We start from the raw sequence: 19988 nt of genomic DNA, 5'->3' as shown, positions 1-19988 counted from the left end.
GTGAGGAACAACAGAGATTGGTTCAAGGAAAGTATTTATTCAAACAGCCAATGAAAATAAAACGTCGTTTAAACACACAGTCACTGTTTGATAAGAAGGTAGGACACTTAAAAACAGCCAGTCAAAACAGGAAACAGGTTCTGTCCAATCACAGCACACTGAGATGCTCAGAGGGGGGTTGGGGTTACACCTTAACCACCACAAAATAAAAACACATGGAAGATACAAGAACACAAGATAATCCGGTTTCTGTTTGGTCAAATGGTCAAATGTGCAGGAAACATCTAAAGTCACAGTCAAACTCCCAGAGTGCATTTCACCTCCACAGCCAATGACAGAAATCCACCTTCACACTGACAAAGGATGAACAGTGACTTTTGAAATATAAATGTAGGAATATGAAGGATCAACTTACGTATTTCTATGACAGGAACATTTCCTCAGAGAGTTAACAGGAAAACATGACCATGATATGAAGTCACATGGAAGAGATATGACTTTTTAAGAGGCTCATAAAGCGGACAGTAATGTGTTTAATATGGTGTGTGTAGGGCTGACTGGTTATGCGTTGGTCTGTGGGATTGTTACTCACTTTGGAAGAATACATTGAACTCTATTTGACTCATAAATGCTACTTATAACCTCAGCTATGCACAGGGGTTGTTGTTGTAAAAGCTAACGGGGTTAGCACAGCGGGTTAGCATGGTTTCTCAGGTGAAAGGACCAGGCTTTCAGGGAGCTAATGAAACTCTGACAGCAGCAGAACAGGATTATGACCCTGCGTCCTGCATGAATTCACACTAAACAACGGAAATATCCAAAATACAAAATCCTGATCTATCAGAAGGAGTCAGACAGACAGACAGACAGACAGACAGACAGGAGGACAGACAGGTTTTTTTTGTGCTGTGCTTGTTCTAGTTCTGGTTCTAGGCCAGTCAACTTGGCTTACTTTTTATCTGCACCATAAAGTCCAGATCTGGACCAGCTCTGGGGTCCAGGATGGTTTGGTGCACCACAAAATCCAGGGACCAGTCTGACCAGTGGTCCTGCTGCTGTCCTGAAAAAGTGAAAAACCACAAAGGGAAGAACCTTCCAGGTCCACTGGTTCAGGAAGGATCCCCAGTCTATGAGTTCAGGTCTCAGCCACAGCTGCTCGGGGTCTTGGCAGGTTTTTTTTTCTTGAAACTGGAAGTTTCTGTTTTTATGCTGTTAAATGAATTCAAAGTTTCTTAAAGGCTCTGGAAAATCAGGATGGAGGACGGATCTGGATGTTCTCAGCTCGGTTTTCCAGATTTCCTGGCCCGATTCTCTTTGTCACGTTTCTTTAAGGAAGTGATGTAATGCTGAAAGAGGACTTCCTGTTCCTTCTTCCCATTCAGGGCACTGAAGCGTTGGTCTCCATGGTAACGGGCAAAAAATACCTTAAAGGTGGATCTGAAGGAGAAATAGAGAAAAGAAAGTGAGATGTTAAAGGTGAAAAAGGTGTGACAGGTGATTAAGGTGAGACAGGTGTGACTGGTTACCTGCTGGTTAGCTTAGCTTCTTCTAGCAGCTGTTTAAACTGGTCCCTCACTTTCTGTAGTTTGTTCTTCTTCTCCTTATACTCATCCTTCAACCTGCTCTTTACGAACACATCAAACACCTGTACACACACACACACACACACACACACACACACACACACACACACACACAAACTTACATTCTGCCCATCACCAACATTTTTTGTGAATTTAGATAAAATAAAATAGAAAATAAATAAATAAATAAATAAAAATAATAAAAAAGTAAAAATAAAAATAAAATAAATTAATAATAATAATAATAAAATAATAATAATTAACAAATGAAAATAAATAAAAAATAATAATAATAATAATATAAAATAAAATGAATAAGTATTTTACCTGTTTCCTCTGATCTGAGGTGAGCAGCAGGTAGCGAGGGTCAAAAACCATCTTATGGAGCTCCTTCTCATAGGTTGAGAATGCAGACACCTAAAAACACACACACACACGCTCAGACACACACAGACAGACACATATTGTGTGTGTGAATATGTGTGTGTGTGTGTTTCTGTTTTTGTTACCCCTCTCTCCAGCATCATCTCTCTGAAACGAGCCATGCGTAGCTCAAGTGGGAGGAGCTTAACCTCATTGGGATGACAGACGAGCGACATCTGCTTCTCTAACCTAGAAAGAGATCAACAGACCAATCACATCACTGTCTGATGATGACATCACTTTTGTCTAAGTTTCCAACACTGGATGTCGTCTCTGTTCTGCTCTCTGATTGGCTGAGACTCACCTGTTTCGTTTAGAGTCATGGAAATGTTCGTTATCCTCGTTTTTATGGCGGTCTGGTGATTGACAGCTGTCTGTCATGAGGGAAAGAGAAAGAGGGAAATATGATAAATTTGTTTAAATAAAGGTTTGTCATTGTTGATATTCTTCACCATGACCAGGTGACTGTCTACAGGTAAAGTGACACACCTGTCAGCGTTGACCTCTTCCTCTTGTGGGGTGGATCCTTGATAATGTGGTTGATATCTCGACCAATCAGCTCACCTGGTCTCTCCCACACGGACAGGTGAATTGTGGGATTAAAGAAGAACATGCGGTCATCTCCAGTCCAGACTACGCACCTGAGCGGGCACACACACACACACACACACACACACACACACACACACGCATGCAAAGATGCAAAGGCAGACAAAAAACACTCTATGTTGGTGAGGAGGACACAGCTGTTCATTGAAATTCAACCCGTCTTTTGGGTCGACTTTGAACTCAGAGCTGAAGCGATGAGGCGGCGTGGACCTCCTGCTGAGCGCCATTAGGTGCAGAAAATAGAAACCTTTAAATGCAGACAGTGACAGGAAGTTCAGGCCACTGCTGCTGTCGCGGTCTGAGTGATGACGTCATTGTAGGCGTGCCTGTGTGATGATGTCATTGTGTGTTTTCATACCTTTTGGGGTCAGGTGAATTTGAGGCTGAGGATGTGTGTGTGAAAGAGTGATGGGGCTGTAGTTACCATGGTGACCCTGGGACAGGTGAGGTGGCAACCGGGAGTTTGTCTTTACTTCCTCCCTGGCGTCCCTCCTTTTTGCTCTCTGCTGACACACACTGTAACACACACACACACACACACACACTGTAACACACACACTCATCACCATATGGAGGTGGTTAATCATTGACAGGTATATTTTCATCAGACGGATCAGTGTTTGTTTCTCAGAGGGGAGGAATTGACCTATGGCTAAGCCACGCCCCCTAAATAAAAACAGACTTTCTCATTTCATTGGATGTCTGCACTGTGATTGGCTCATTGGGTTTGAGAGCCTGACTTAGCTATAGGTCAATCAGGGTTAGTGGGCAGGTGAACTGTTATGTTCATCCTGTTTGAAAAGGGTCGCAGCTAATCTCAGCATCAGATTATGGATTATCAGAAGTCGCCATAGCAACGGGGGAGCTGACTCTCACCTGTTGGGTGTCGTCCATCAGTCTCTTGGTCCTCAGAAGAATCGCTGCTGAATACTCACCTCCACTCACCCCTGGCTTCTCTGACAAAGACACAAACAATGAGTCTGGGTTCAGACCAGGAAGTCAAGCTCCGCCCCCATCAGCTGACAGCTCGCTTGATCCCAACCAGTAAAATTTCTATTCTTTCCAACATCTTTATCCTGCCTACTCTTCCTCTTCAAACCTCTTTACCAGGTTCCTTTTCTGCGTCCTTTTTTCCTGTTCAGGTCTCGTTATCTCACATCATCTGTTTGTTGAGAAAACATTTGTTGAGATCATAAATCACGAGTGTTTCTGAGGCTGTTTCATAGGTTTGTGTTCCTCTGAGATTCTCACGCACCTTCAATCTGAGGCTGCAGGAAAACAAACCGATATGTGCACTGATGAGCGTTTCCTCAGGCTGGTGTGCTCCTCCAAGAGAAGACGATGTGACAGCAGATACACGGTCATGTGACCACGATGTCAGAGGCAATCATAAACAGAAGTCATGAAGTCTGATCGGACTGTGCAGATTAACTGAAGGTTGTATCTCTCACACTGCGTCTCCCTGAGTCCTCCTGACGTTTGCTCAGACTCCTCTGGAAAAGCTTTAAATCCTCTACTACAGCACTAACTGGATACAACCTCAAAAAATGAGTTTTACCGCAGTGGAATTTTTAAAATCTCTCCTTTGAGACTACAGGTTTAGATGCAGTTTCTGTTCGGCGTTCACACTCAGAAATTTCGACTTCTGAGTACAAATGGAACGCAGCATTAATCACACAACCCTTTTTCTGCAAAAAACCTGCTGCCTACATTACCCAGAATGCAAAGAAACTTCTAACAGTGTGTCGATTAGCCTAGCGTGTATTTGTGCGTTCAATCTTTGCAGCGTTCTTCATGAAGTTATGCTAAAAGTGGAAACAGGAAATCAGTTCAATTAGAAACATGATGAACGAGCTTCAGGGAGAAGCTAACAGGCTAACAGGCTAACAGGCTGAAGATGGTTAAAACCATAGCCTGTATATAGAGTGGACAGCGTGGCTCCGCCATTTATCGTTGTACGGTTTTGAAGCCAAAATTCCCCCATCACAGACACAGCCAATGGCAGCCAGAGTCTGAGCAGTAGAGACTGTGAGGGATTCTGGGAGAATCTGAGGGGAGCTGGGTGACAATAATAACTATTTTTTTCTTTCGAGAGTCTAATCACTTCCTGACTCTACCTCCAGACATATTTTACAATCCCCGACAAAAATACACGAGAACGTCAGCTGTCAATCATCATTAAACGTGACGTAAAGCCTCATTTTTAACCTCGTATAACTAATGAAAACAAAACTTTTCAGAAAAAAGGAGGACTTGAATACAAGACACCCAAATGATATCTTCAAATCACCACAACAATCAGACGTGACAAACATTTCTACCAGGTGTAATAATTTTTTAAAGTTTGACCACAGCCCATCTGGAATGACTGTAGAGATGGATTTTTTTGACTGATACTGCAGCCAGCCACCAGGGGGAGCAGTTTTAGTGGAGACCTCACTTTGAGCAGAGCAAGATTACGTCCATTTTTTTTACAGTCTATGATTAAAACTGATGATGAAGAGACACGTTACACAGACACACTACAAAACACCTGTAAACCACAACACCTGTAAACAATGTCTCCGATATTTCAAAACTAAACCAATAAAACACAAACAATCAAAACAGATACACACACATTATGTAAACACACACACACACACACACACACACACACAGACTCAAAGGAATTACCGGTGCTGGGGTCTGTCAGCAGAGTTATCCTTGATGAAAATATGGAGGATGGCACCTCCTTCATCACCTGAAAAAAACATTGAAACAACCTGTGAAGTGATAATAATAATCATGATATAATATGATAATAATAATAATGATAAAAATAATAATAATTACACTAATAATAATAATAATAATGATAATAATGATAGAAACTTCTACTCCTTTACATTGTAATCATGTATCATTTGAAGGTGAATCCATAGGTACCTGCTGGGGTAGGTGCAGTTTTCTTTTGAGGCTTCTGATTGGCTGTAACCAGGGCTTTATTTGTGGACTACTGAACAGGACAAATGGCCACGCCCCCTTGCTCTCATGTACATGGAGCCCCGACCACTCACAGTAAGCTCCGCCTATCGAGAAACATCGTACACTGCTGTTAAACTTTTGATCACATGAGCTTTATAACGCCAGGTGAACAGTTTCCAGGTGCATCATGGGACATATTATTGTATATATGCTCATCCATCCAACAGTCATGCAGACTAACACACACTCAGACACACACACAGCCTGCAGATTGTCTGACAGCAGGGGACTGACAGGCATATTGTCACCGTGACAACCAGAGCGATTTCTCTTAAGTCAGCTGAAAGGCATCATGGGAGCAGAACAAAAACATTTCTTTCTCTCTCTCTCGCCCTGTCTTTTTCCTTGCTAAGTGTTTATGTCGCTCGCCCATTTTCAGTCAGGCTATAAAAGGAGGACTCATCTGCATCTGAATGAGTGTGTGTGTGTGTGTGTGTGTGTGTGTGTGTGTGTCTAAGCACAGCAGCTTTGTTTAAATCACACTATCACTCCCTCATCCTCCCTCACACACACACACACACACACACACACACACACACACACACACACACACACACACACACACGGTTTTGTTTGAAGTCTGGATCCAATTTTCTTCATCTTCTTCGTCTCAGTTATTTTATGTTTTTATCATCATCATCATTCTCTGATTGACTGGAGCTCTGAGGTTGCTATGGAAACAAAGTTCTGTCACCATCAGAACCAGGAGGTTGCCATGGTGACAGGTTTATAACCTGTAGTTAGATCCACCAGGGGTGCGGCTAAGGGTTCTCTGAGGGATGTCATCGAGCCAATCAGAGTGCAGTAAAAAATTCTGAATCCAAACATTGTCGTCTCAGCGCCCTCTTGTGGAACCTGCAGGTACTGTAGCTCGAGAAACAGTTAGCGTAGCACTGTGATGGCTAGCAGGGGTAACTATCAGCTTAGCTTAACACAGCGACCCATTCACTGCAGGACACAGACTCTAATGGACAGAAGAGAAACTTCACTGCTTCCATCACAGAGTGTGAACCTGTGAGGACCCTTACCCTGTCCCCACTGAGCTGACGGAGGTAGAGCTCCAATTAGTTCCTAACAGCTACAGGCGACCATAGATCTGTCTGTATCTCACTTCACACACTCACACACATCACACACATTACACACAAATACACAAACCCAGGCATTTGTACACCTATTATCATAAACATGCACATCTGCATTCAGAGACAAGCCAAGCACACACACACACACACACACAGTTCCTTTGACACCTAAAAGGAAACAGCTGATAAAGCATTGAAAGGAAACAAGAGACAGGAAGTGGTGGGGATAATAAAATGAATGAAGACAGGAACATAAATTCACTCCAAAGCTAAAGGACAGCACGGGCTGATAAAGACTGGGACTGTTATAAACTGTTATAGACCCTTACAGACTGGGACTGTTATAAACTGTTATAGACCCTTACAGACTCAGACTGTTACAGACTGTTAAAATCATCAGACCATAGTCTGATGCAGACTGTAGAAGGCTGTTATAGACTGGGTCTGATATTGACTGTTAGAAATTGGGTCTGTTAAAGACTACATAGATTTAGACTGTTATAGATTGTAACAGACTGTTATAGAACCTGATTTTTTAGGCTGATATAGATCGCTATAGATTATAGACTGTTTTAGAGTATTAAAGACTGAGTATTAAAGACTGGGACTGTTAGATATTGTTAAAGACTTTCTTAAACTATTGAAGAGAGTTTTAGACTATTATAGACTTGGACTGTTATATATTGTTATAGACTGTTATAGACTGTTATAGACTATTACAGGGTGTTATAGACTGTTATAGACTGCAGCAGAGTGTTATAGACTGTTGTGGACTACTAGAAACTGGGACTGTTACAGTTTGTTACAAAGTGTTATAGGCTGTTATAGAGTGATACAGACTGTTATAGACTGTTCTAGACTGTTATGGACTGTAACAGAGTGTATAGACTGTTAAGGACTGTTAAAGACTTGGACGGTTATAGATTCTTAAAGACTGTTTTAGACTATTTTAGACTATTTTAGACTATTATAGACTGTTTTAGACTATTTTAGACTGTTTAAGACTATTATAGACCTGGACTGTTATATATTGTTAAAGACTCTTATAGACTGTAAAAGAGGTTTGTAGACTGTAACAGACAGTTATATTCTATTATAGATTGTTAAAGACTATTATAGACTATTATTTATTGTTATAGACTATTATAGACTGTTATAGACTTTTATAGACTTGGACTGTTATATATTGTTATAGACTTTTATAGACTGTTATAGACTATTATTGGCTCTTACAGGGTGTTATAGACTGTTTTAGACTATTATAGACTGTTTTAGACTGTTAAAGACTTTTATAGACTTGGGCTGTTATATATTGTTAGACTATTATAGATTGTTATAGACTATTAAAGGCTTCTACAGGGTGCTATAGACTGTTATAGACTAATTTAGACTGGGACTGTTACAGACTGTAACTGAGTGTTATAGACTGTTTTAAATTATTATAAACTCTAACAGTTAATATCTTACTGTAAGAACCAATCCTGTCTTTTATTTTGAAATTGTTTACCTCTCTGAGAAGTTAACACTGAGCTCTGGTTTAAAATTTACTGCTACAGCAGTTTTACTTTTCTCTCATCTTTAATTCACGTTTGTCCTTTATTTATTAATCAGCAGAGCCAGAGCATGAGAGCACAAGGCGCACACACACACACACTTTGAAACACACACACATACAAAGACACATGAGCATTTGAAAGTATTTTTTTACGTCCACATAAAAGACAAGGCATCAAGACACTTGTACAAATTAGTAAACACTGACTGTTACAGGGGCCCCCGGGCCAGAAGACAAGAGCTGACCAACTACAAATCACTTCAGAGCTGTGACAATGAGGAGTTTACAAAGGCCTCCAGCTCCAGCAGCAAGTAGCAGAGTGTCTGACTGCATGAAGGGGTCTTTAAAAGAAGAGAGCCTATCTATCTGACAATTAAAAAACTAAAGAAAAAAAACAGGAGGAGCAAAAGGAGACATCCAGAAAGGGATAGGCAGTGCAGATAATAGCCTACAGATTTTTTCTGTGTCTTGTAGTGGTTGACACATTATTTTTCCTGACTCTCTATTGAGGAGACAGAAATGACATCCTGTCAGGTAAATAAGATGAACAACTGCAGGTTTACCTGTGTGTGAACAGGACAGCAGACTTACCTGAGACAGGAGGAGCAGCCCGCAGAGACAGGTGGAGAGGAGACACTGGGAGGTTGCCCAGAGGCAGAGAGCATAAAGAGGAGAAGGAGGTGGGGTAGGATGATGAGGAGGAGACTTTGTGTTTGATCTCTGAGAGTTTTTTGGGGTCTCCTCGAACTCGACCTGAAATTAACAACGCACATGAAAATGAGACGAGAACAACATCATTGACAGTGTGTTTTTCTGTCTGTCAGAGGGATCCAGCCTCTCTGAGTGTCTCTGTTTCTCACTGGTTGATCTTTAAGTCGGGATAAAGAGTTAGAAACACTCCATTTTTCAGCTCCTCTGAGGTTACGTAACAGCATTTCCATTCTTCATTTAAAAAGATGTTTTTTTATAGCGCAGACCGTCACAGACTCCTCATCTGTCTCTTTTATCATCGCTGCTGTTTGTGATGCTCAGTCCAGGTTGAGCTGCGTCTAATTTCACATGCAGACAGTTTCCATCTGTAACACTGCGGTTTAATGTGAGATAAATCCGTCCTGACAAACTAAACACTGGAGAGGAACCCTGTCGGTGCTCCAAAACATCTGCATCACAAACACACACCCACGTTGACTAAAATAAAGCAAATTTAATCTGTGCGTGTGTGTGTGTGTGTGTGTGTGTGTGTGTGTGTGTGTGTGTGTGTGTGTGTGTGTGTGTGTGTAAGCGGCTTCCAAAGGCTGGGTCTAAATCCAAAAGAAAAACACCTCACACAGCTTCAGCTCCCACTCTGATTACCTGATCTAACTAACACCCTGTGGAAAACTACCACAATAATAACCTGCTGTAATTTAACTACAAATAACAAATAACTACCAAACTAAAACTGCTCTAACTGACCTGCTGCAAAAAACAACAACACTAACTACCTGGTCTAACTAACCCCTTAAAGACAACTGCTACATTGATAACCTGTTCTAACTAACCAACTACAGAATAACTACCACACTGATAACCTGCTCTTCAACCTTAGTTAACCCTCAGGTTAACTTTCAAAGTGATTACTAGCTTTAACTAACCCACTACAGATATCTACCACAAAGCTCACTGGTTCTAACTAACCTACTACAGATAACTATTACACCGATAACCTGCTCTAACTAACCACAATAGATAACTGCCGCTCTGATAACCTGCTTTAACCCACTACAGGTTAACTTTTAAGCTGATAACTAGCTTTAACTAACCCACTACAGCTAGCTACCACAAAGATCACTGGTTTCAACTAACCCACTACAGATAACTACCACATTGAAGACCCGCTATAACTAGCCCAATACAAATAACTACCACACTGATGACCTGCTCTAACTAACCCACTACAGATAACTACCGCTCTGATAGTCTGCTTTATCAAACTCACCACAGGTTAACTTACACACTACTGGCCCTTACTAACCCACTATAGATAACTATCAAAATAATAACCAGCTCTAACTATCCAACAATAGACAAGTACCACTCTGATAACCTGCTCTAACACACATAAGGTCAACTTTCAAACTGATAACTAGGTTTAACTTCCCAAAAACAGATAACCACTCTGGTTACTGGCTTTAACTTACCCACTACAGGTTAACTTTCATACTGATAACTAGTTTTAACTAACCCACAACAGATAACCACTCTGGTTACTGGCTTTTACTTACCCACTACAGGATAACTTTTTAAAGTGATAACTAGCTCTAACTAACCCACAACAGATAACCACTCTGTAAGCCTGCCTTATCTAACTTCTCACAGGTTAACGTTCAAAGTGATAACTAGCTCTAACTAACCCACAATAGATAATCACTATGTAAGTCTGCCCTATCTAACCCATCACAGGTTAACTTACACACTGATCACTGGCTCTAACCCACTACAGATAACTACCACACTGATAACCTACTCGAACTAACCCACTAGGGATAATTTACCACTCTGATAACCTGCTTTAACACACATAAGGTTAACTTTCAAACTGATAACTAGCTTTAACTTACCCACTCCAGGTTAACTCTTAAAGTGATAACTAGCTTTAACCAAAGCACTACTGGTAACTACCACACTGATAAGCAGCTCTAACTTATGTTCTTACACTGTCTTACCTGGCTTTGTGACGATAGCGCCCCCACTGGCTACAGAGATTACTTCACATAAACTTTGGAAACTGACAGCCTGAAGATGTCTGAGCTTTAAGCCTCAGCAGGCAGGAGGCAACAAATCAGAGGTGTAGTTCCTCCACTGACCACCAGGTGCTGCTGATATTTACCTGTGAGCTCTCCTCTATCTGATAAAATCTCTTTAGTTTAAAGTCTCAGCTCTGAGCTCAGTTCAGAGATAATGTAGAGTATCTGTTCTCCAGTCAGACTCCGCCCCTCACGTCCATACATGGTTATTGTTTTCAGAGTAATGTCTGCAGTCTGAAGCAGCAAAATTTACCCATCATGCTCCACTGGGTGATTTCAAATTGACCAATCATCCTCATATTACATCTGACAGCAGCTTTCTGTGTGTGTGTGTGTGTGTGTGTGTGTGTGTGTGTGTGTGTGTGTGTGTGTCAGCAGAAAGCACACACATTCCCTATCTCTGAACAGCCACTCTAACAGCCAATCAGCTCCCAGCAATGACCAGGGTTGTCATGGTACCAGAGCAGAATGCTGCATCACTAAAACACATCTGCAGACGTCACCCGTTCGATCCCGTCCACTCAGTCTGTGTGATGAAAAGTTTCAGGCTGAACGAGACCAGGTGCACATCGTAGGTGTTTACGACCATTTAGTGGGCGTATCAAAGGTGTCAGCCAATCAGGAGACACTAAATTAAGGCAAATCCCTAAAATAGACTCTGGACATGATGTCACAAACACGGCACCATTTATCTCTCCTGTGTTACACACCTGAGTCAGGGGGTGTGTTACCTGGAACCAGAGTGGGAGACTGCAGCCGATGATTCCTGGGGGCGTGGCCTGGTCTCTGGATGCTCTTATTGGTCAAATGGATAGCTTTGTCTCCTCTTTGAAACACTCCCATTTCTTCAGGTGAGATCCAGCTCTCTGCTACCTGCAAGTGTGTTAGCATGTTAGCACTGAGCTGAGCTGTGTGTGTGTGTTTGTGTGTGAAGTGTATGCCAGTGTAGGTCGTGTGTGTGTACCTTAGGCAAAGGTAAAGGAAGATGAAGATGTGACGAAGGATAGACCGGAGGGAGGAGAGGAACAACTTCAACAGCCGGACGCTCCCACTGTGAACAGCAATTAATTAACAACACGATAACTAAAATACACAGACAACAGTAATACTCTCTAAATCAGGTGTGTGTCTTACCTGGATAAGATGTGTGTGCTCTGGTATCCACACTGCTGGAGGGAAGAAAACAAGAGGGGGCGTGGCCTGGTATGCAGCCGCTGACAAGCTGGCCAACCACAGCCAGGGTGGACTGGGGTCATTGCTGACAGACATCCAGGGTGTTGTGGTTGTCATCATGCCAAGTGGCTGACCATTAAATCTTGAGACTGGCAGCATCATGATGACATCACAACCTGAAAACCAATCAGAGCCATGATGACACAAATTTATTTTGATAGTAAATGCACAGCATGACACCTGACACCTGTGTGTGGGCTAACCATGTGACGTGAGCAAGACTAGACATCAGTGAAAAACAGCCCTAAATCAGTACTACATCAGAACTACATCAGTGTCACACCAGAACAACAACAGTGCTACATCAGTGTTACTTTAGAACAACATCAGTGCCACATCAGAACTACATCAGTTCCACATCAGTTCCGCATCAGAACTACATCAGTTCCACATCAGTTTCATATCTGTCACATCTGAACTACACCAGTTCCGCATCAGTTCCAAATAAGAACTACATCAGTTCTGCAACAGTTCCGCATCAGAACTACATCAGTTTCACATCAGTTTCACATCAGAACTACATCAGTTCCACATCAGTTTCACATCAGAACTACATCAGTTCCACATCAGAACTACATCAGTTCCACATCAGAACTACATTAGTTCCACAAAAGAACTCCATCAGTTCCACATCAAAACTACATCAGTTCCACATCAGAACTACATCAGTTCCACATCAGTTTCACATCAGAACTACATCAGTTCCACATCAGTTTCACATCAGAACTACATCAGTTCCACATCAGAACTACATCAGTTCCACAAAAGAACTACAGCAGTTCCACAAAAGAACTACATCAGTTCCACATCAGAACTACATTAGTTTCACTTCAGAACTACATCATTACCACATCAAAACTACATCAGTGCCACATCAGTTCTACATCAATGCTACATCAGCACTAAATCAATACAACATGAGTGCCACTTCACTTCCACATCAGTGATACATCAGTGCCACACCATTGCTATATCAGTGGTACATCAATAGTACATCAGTTTTGCATCAGTGCCAGATCAGAACTACATCAGTGCCACATTAGTTTTTAAATAGTGACCCTCTTTCTGACCTCTGTCCCTGTGTCATGCCCTGCTAATTTTTAAGATGAAATCTGATCACACTTTTTAATGAATTTACCCACATTTTTAAGGATATTCAGTCTGATTTGTAGAAATGTTTCAGTTTTTTCAGGCTGAACTTTTCTGAATGTCTTTGTTTCACTGATTGCTATTTAATCTGTCAGAGCGTCCCTGTGCTCCAGAGGTTAGTCAGCTCTCTGTCACTGTGTTTGAGTCCAGCTGTCTGTCAGACAGATCAATACACACACACACACACACACACACACACACACACACACACACACACACACACACACACACTTACTTTGTCAGTCATCAATAGCTAAAGCTGATCCACACATAGCAAATCACGGTCTCCTACCCGGTCTATGAGGCGGACGTCAGACAGGATCTAGTTCTACAGGAACTTCTTGTTGTCACTCTGATGCGGTATCTGCAGCTCACGCGTGTAACGGCTCTGTAACGGCTCTGTAACGGCTCCGTGACGTGTTAATTCACGGGTTAAACGCGCTCTGTGACACCTACCGACCCACGAAACCTCTCCCGCGTCTGTCCCACTTTAAAGCTTCTCAGCCCGGGCGGATGGCGCCAACCTGTCCGGTCACGTCCTCCAGCTGCAGCTCAGAGGTCCTCACTCAGGTCCGCAGATCACATCCATTCGGTACCGGAGAGACCCGACACAACGAGGAAGACAGGAACGTAGAAATGCCGTCACACACACACACACACACACACACACACACACACACACACACACACACACACACACACACACAAAGAGAGAGAGAGAGAGTTCAGGTTCAGACTGAGCGCGTGCAGACCAGACGCCTTCAGGAGAAAAATCCTCGTGCAGCAGCGATCAGGTCACGGAATCTGTGTGTGTGTGTGTGTGTGTGTGTGTGTGTGTGTGTGTGTGTGTGTGTGTGTGTGTGTGTGTGTGTGTGTGTGTGACAAACCGATCAAGTCTCCGGTTAATGGAGCCACTTTCAGATCAAAGAGCCACCTCCCAGTGTGTGTGTGTGTGTGTGTGTGTGTGTGTGTGTGTGTGTGTGTGTGTGATTAAAAACAGGTCAAAGCTTTTCAGTGACAGAACAAAATCAAATCCAAACACCTTCAGTTAAGAGTTCAACTGTTCAAAGTTTTCTGATAATCTGATTATCTGTAATCTGAATTAATGTGATAATCGGACTATTAACCCATAATCTGAATGAATATGATTATATGATAATCTGATTTGTGTTATGATTACTCTGGCCACTCTTCTTGGTTTAGGTGTAAGCTCTACTGTTAGTAAAGAAGAAAAAGATCAGGTCCATCAGAAAGGGGACCAACTGGTCCTGGGTCTTCAGCTCTGTGGAACCCTGCACACAGATTTCCCCTCACAGCTCCATGATTCTGGTCCAAAGTATCAGTTTGAGTTTGACACATCTCAAAAAGTCAAAAAACAGTTTTGGTTACTCTCCTTCTGCTGCTCACCAAATATTTCTTCCTCTGTTCGCCTGAAACCCCACAGGGCCTCCTCATGGTTTGCCCTCCTGGTGTCTGTGGTGCTGGTAGCTGGACCCTTTCAAGATTTTTTTTTTAATTTATACAATTAAACATGTGATAATTTAACTATTATTTTCACTAAACTTGCAAAACATTTTTTTAAATTTTACAAATTTGCAGAAATTTGCAAAATTTCCCTCCCAAAAAATAAACCTAAAAAAGTTTGCAAAATTTCAAAAACATCTGACATTTTTTTGAATTTCAATTTTTTTCACTTTTTTTTTTATTTTTTGCAACTTTTTTAAAATTTTGTTTTTTGATATTTTTTTTCAATTTTAATTCAATCTAATCTTTTTCAATTAGTTCTATAAACAGTTAAATCTACTAAATAATTATCTAAACAAGATTTTTTTTTATTCATTAAATTACACATGGGATGTTTTAACTTTAAGTTACAATAAACTTGCAAAACATTTTGTTTTTATTTTAGAAATATGCAAACATTTGCAAAAAATCTTAAAACATTTGAAACAAATTTTTTTTTGAATTTCAAATTTTTGCATAATTTCTTTTTACAATTTTTTGCAACTTTTTTTAAAAATTTGTTTTTTGAATTTTTCTCAATTTTAATTTAATCTAATCTTTTTCAATTCGTTCTATAAACTGTTAAATCTAGTGAATAATTATCTAAACAAGATTTTTTTTTTAATTTATAACATTATACATGGGATGTTTTAACTTTTATTTTCTATAAACTTGCAAAACATTTTTTTAAATTTTACAAATTGCAAAAATTGCAAAAACATCATTTTTTTTTTCTAAAAGAATGCTTGAATCTGATCAAATATATTAATATACTGCTCATCTCATCATTTTGTGTTATTTGCTAATGTCTTGCCACATAGTAATCATGTATATCAATCCGGCACGTTCTCAGTGAAATGAATCCATCCTCACAGAATTAAAATCAGTATTTTCTTCCAGATGAGTCTTTTTGTAGATGTAGTTATCTTCCCAGGGCTGTAAAACTTGAGGTTAGCCACAGGTGCATGGAAAGTTGGTGGATGTTGATGTTGTAGGAGGTGAAGTAGAGCGGTGGCAGGCTTTATTGACAGATGGGATGAAGATTTAGTTCAACTAAATGTTAACGCAGGATTTTATTTAGTGTCAGTGTCTTTAATCATCAATACCCTCTGGAAGAAAAATAACTATTCTTTATTTCAATAATATTTTTTAAAGCTACAAGCCTCTTTTTGTTGCCATCCTACTACATCAATCTAGTTTCATGTGGTTGCTGTAGATCCTGGTGAGGTAATTTTGATGAAACTTATGGAAATGAAAATGATGGTGATGACAATGGTGATCTTGATGATGATGTCATGATGATGATGATGATGATGATGATGATGGTGGTTGTGGGTGTGGTGACGTTTCATGTTTCATAAAGTGACTTTGGCTCCAAATCTTTTTCTTTTCTTTCCTCTCAGACAGTATGTCAATGTTTTAAATGACTGCCGGTTTTACACACACACACACACACACACACACACACACACACCCACACACACACACACACACACACACACACACACACACACACTCAGAGTGGTAGTGAGGGGTGAAATTGAGTTGTTTCAGTCTGGAGAGTAAAGAACAATAGAGAGAGAGAAAAGGGATAGATTGGTATAACAACAACAGCTTTTTACTTTCTCCTCCTCCGTCTCCCTCTCTGTCTCCCTCCTCCGTCTCCCTCCCTGTCTCCCTCTTCTCCTCCTTCTCTGTCTCCCTCTCTAACCTAAACAAAGGAGGATTTTTTAGAGCTGTTAGTACAGAGTTAGTTAAAGGTATCAGTGTATATCTGTTATAATCTGTTAATGTAGGAAAATGCAACCGAGGCTGGATCATAAAAGACCTGCAGTTCCCTGAGTGTCCACAAGAGTCTGTCTCCAGCAGTGAATCAGTTTCTGTGGACCAAGGGTCTTCAACCTGTGGCTCTGGAGCCTCATGCGGCCCTTTGACTTCTTTGCAGTGGCTTCTTGTAGCTTAAAAAAAAAACATTATTGAATCCACACACTGTGTGGATGAATTCATTTAACGGACAACTTGACGGCTTAATACACACGCTTGATATGTGGAAAGATATTAGCAAACAACAAAAATTTAAAAGTTGAGCAATTTTATCAATATTTGTTATCAAATTCAAGCATTCTTTCTAAATCTGGATTTTTTTCCAAATTTATTCAAAATCAAAATGGTCTGGAATGTTTGCAGTTTTTTATTGCGTTTTTTTTATTTTGTGCAAAATAAAAATAAAAATAAATTAAAAAAAAGCGTTTTTTAATTCTTTTTTAAAAATTCTTTAAAAAATTTTTTTTTTGCAAATTTTATTTTTTTAAAGTAAAATTTCTCAATTTTTTAAATTTTTTTATTATTATTTACTTTTTAATTTCACTGGAAGACAAATCTGGAAGAAAATACAGATCTAAATTCTGTGTCGATGGAGTCATCTAACTGACAATGTGCCGGATTAATATACATGATTGATATGTGGAAAGACAATATGGAAACTTTTTTTTTTTTTCAATTTTGCAATTTTTTCTTTTTTTTCAATTTGGCATATTTTTTTACTATTTTAATGTTTTAAAATATTTTTTATTTTACATTTTATGCAGCTTTTTAATTTTTTTTAATTTTTTAATTTTTTTCAATTTGATTTTATTTTTTTAATCATTTTTTTATTTCCAATTTTTTGCAAATTTATTAAAAATAAAAAAATAGACATCATACATCAATTTTATGAATTAGAAAATATCTAAACTTGTGTAGATAATTATTTACTACATTTTAACTATTCATTGAATTTTATACACTATTTTGTCTTGATTCTGAAGATTATCTACATTTTGTAACTCCCAACGATTTTAATCCAAGGAGCTGAGGTAAAATGGTTCCTTCAATAGCAAAAAAATCAATTTAAACAGCTTTTATCATAAAAAAATTAAAAAGAATAAACTCAAGATAACAAAACTATTAATAGTAATAATAGTTGTTATTATCTCAATGATTATAGTAATAAGAACATTAAATTAATTATATTCACTAAAACATTAAGTCAGGGTTTTTCGAGATTTTCATTTAAACAGATTCTTCCCTCCATCAAAGGGACTCAGACAGTTTTGGTTTTAGCCTCCGTTGCTAACAAGCTTCTCGCTTCATTAAACCTTAATCCCTCGTTAACCAATCAGCTCTTGCAGCATTTAAAGCCTCCTCTGTTTGGGACAGGAAAAAAACATCCTAACGAGAAACTCAGCCCTCCAGAATGGTTTCATCGTAGCAGAAACATCAGGCAGCCAGCTGAAATAATGATCTCTGAAAAGTGTCCTCAAACTTTCAACACTTTGCTTTTCACATTGAGACTGTTCATGGTTCAGTTTATGCTCCTGATCTTTTTCACCTGAAAAGGTGTGACTCATTTTAAACTGTTATAACCTGTTTTTTTTATCCTTTGTTGTTTGCGTTTAAATCCAGGTAACCAGTGACATCACCAGGACAGGGGGGTTAGTGAAATCACCTGGACCATGTGAGATCAGGTTACAGGTAAAGTACAGGTTAGGGTTAAGGTAAGCTTTGGGTTAGTTCAGAGATAAATTCATGTTAGGATCAGGTTTGGCTCAGATTTGCTTTGGAATAAATTGAAGTTACACTCAGGTAAGGCTCATGATGGGTTCAGGTACCTGCACCTGTCACCTGGACCGACAGAGAGGTGACCTACAGCAGGTACTCAGGAAGAAAGAAGCTCCACACAGGTGTTTTCATGTCTCCTTAAACAGCTTAAATGGTTTCACAACTCAACACAACCTCAAATGTTATTGAAAAACACACCTACATTACCTGAGACAAGGTGTATGGACACCCAGGGGACAGCGTCCAATCAGATCCCCTGATACACACTCAGGATGCTCACACAGGTAGGTAGACTCAACTGTTATACATAACACACACAGACACACACATACATTAGTTCAGGGTTGATTGTGTAATAAATGTGTGTGTGTGTGTGTGTGTGTGTGTGTGTGTGTGTGTGTGTGGTTGATTGCGTGTTTTAATTTTCAGTTACTGGTCTTTCGGCCGTGGTCCAATCGTTCGTCAGTCCAAACCAAGGGGGCGGGGCTTTGCTTTGTTTTATCACGAGGAAAGAGAGATGCAGTATCCCCATGGCAACCCTTTGTAACCATGGTAACCTCACATCCAGCTTTACAGAAAACAACAAGCAGACTGAGAGCAGTGTCTTTGTGTGTGTGTGTGTGTGTGTGTGTGTGTGTGTGTGTGTGTGTGTGTGTGTGTGTGTGTGTGTGTGTGTGTGTGTGTGTGTGTGAGATAAACCAGCTTGGTGTCTCAGAGGAGGAAGTGACATCATCACTGCAGTGTTATCAGCAGCTAACAGAGACTCTGAGGATCTCCACCTGAAAACAAACAAACAAACAAAACTATCTCTGTCTGCACACTGTGTGAGGCTGAGCAAACTCTCTGTCACACACATTCACGCACACACACATGCACACACACACACACACACACTACGAGGATGGATGATGTGCAGCAGTACAAAGCTGAAGGCTTTAGCGCCCCCTGCTGTTGCTCACAGCATTACAGAACACAAGGAAGGAATCTGGTTTCCTGGAAATAAGCAGATTTTATTCATAGGATGAATGTAAATACACTCCACATTACCTGTGTGTGTGTGTGTGTGTGTGTGTGTGTGTGTGTGTGTGTGTGTGTGTGTGTGTGTGTGTGTGTGTGTGTGTGTGTGTGTGTGTGTGTGTGGCCCACCTGTTACAAGGTATATGCTGAAATCCTGACATTAAATTCAAAACATTTTTAAGACGTTTTTTAAAAACCTTTCAAAAAGTCTTAAGACCTTATCGCGACTTTGAGCTGTTGTTAGCAACCGATAGTTGACAGCTGTAGTTTGCATTTTAACATAAATTAGGTAAACTGAATAAAGTTGAAAGAATCAATTAAACTAAAGGCAGGTTAATTCACATTCCCACAAAAATTAGCAGCAGTCATTCAAGGCCAACTTGTAAAAAAAAAAAAAGAATTTTATTTCATCATCAAA

The 19988-nt window shown here is 40.1% G+C and overlaps 1 protein-coding gene across 3 annotated transcripts; it reads right to left on the bottom strand.

Moving 5' to 3' along the window:
• Positions 1-30: 30 nt before the first annotated feature.
• tcerg1l (transcription elongation regulator 1 like) lies at positions 31-14231 on the bottom strand. Of its 3 annotated transcripts, none has more exons than XM_074663946.1 (15): positions 13907-14231; positions 12203-12417; positions 12033-12119; positions 11800-11941; positions 8874-9035; positions 5544-5686; positions 5292-5358; positions 3492-3571; positions 3040-3131; positions 2496-2647; positions 2311-2380; positions 2093-2195; positions 1911-2000; positions 1527-1645; positions 31-1437 (listed from the first exon to the last, which is right to left on the bottom strand). In XM_074663946.1, exons 2-15 carry the CDS (start codon positions 12401-12403, stop codon positions 1278-1280), a joined length of 1668 nt encoding a protein of 555 aa, XP_074520047.1. In that variant the 5' UTR covers positions 12404-12417; positions 13907-14231; the 3' UTR covers positions 31-1277. The 3 variants fall into 3 exon arrangements, with proteins under 3 accessions (XP_074520047.1, XP_074520048.1, XP_074520050.1); XM_074663947.1 differs by lacking the exon at positions 13907-14231 and adding an exon at positions 13743-13889; XM_074663949.1 differs by lacking the exon at positions 13907-14231 and adding an exon at positions 13686-13818.
• Between the last annotated feature and the right edge of the window lie 5757 nt (positions 14232-19988).

Source organism: Halichoeres trimaculatus, unplaced genomic scaffold (assembly GCF_033239565.1).
Source record: "Halichoeres trimaculatus isolate MK-OKI-2021-1 unplaced genomic scaffold, fHalTri1.1 fHalTri1_scaffold_23, whole genome shotgun sequence".
Taxonomy (NCBI): domain Eukaryota; kingdom Metazoa; phylum Chordata; class Actinopteri; order Labriformes; family Labridae; genus Halichoeres; species Halichoeres trimaculatus.
This window is presented reverse-complemented; position numbering and strand designations above follow the sequence as displayed.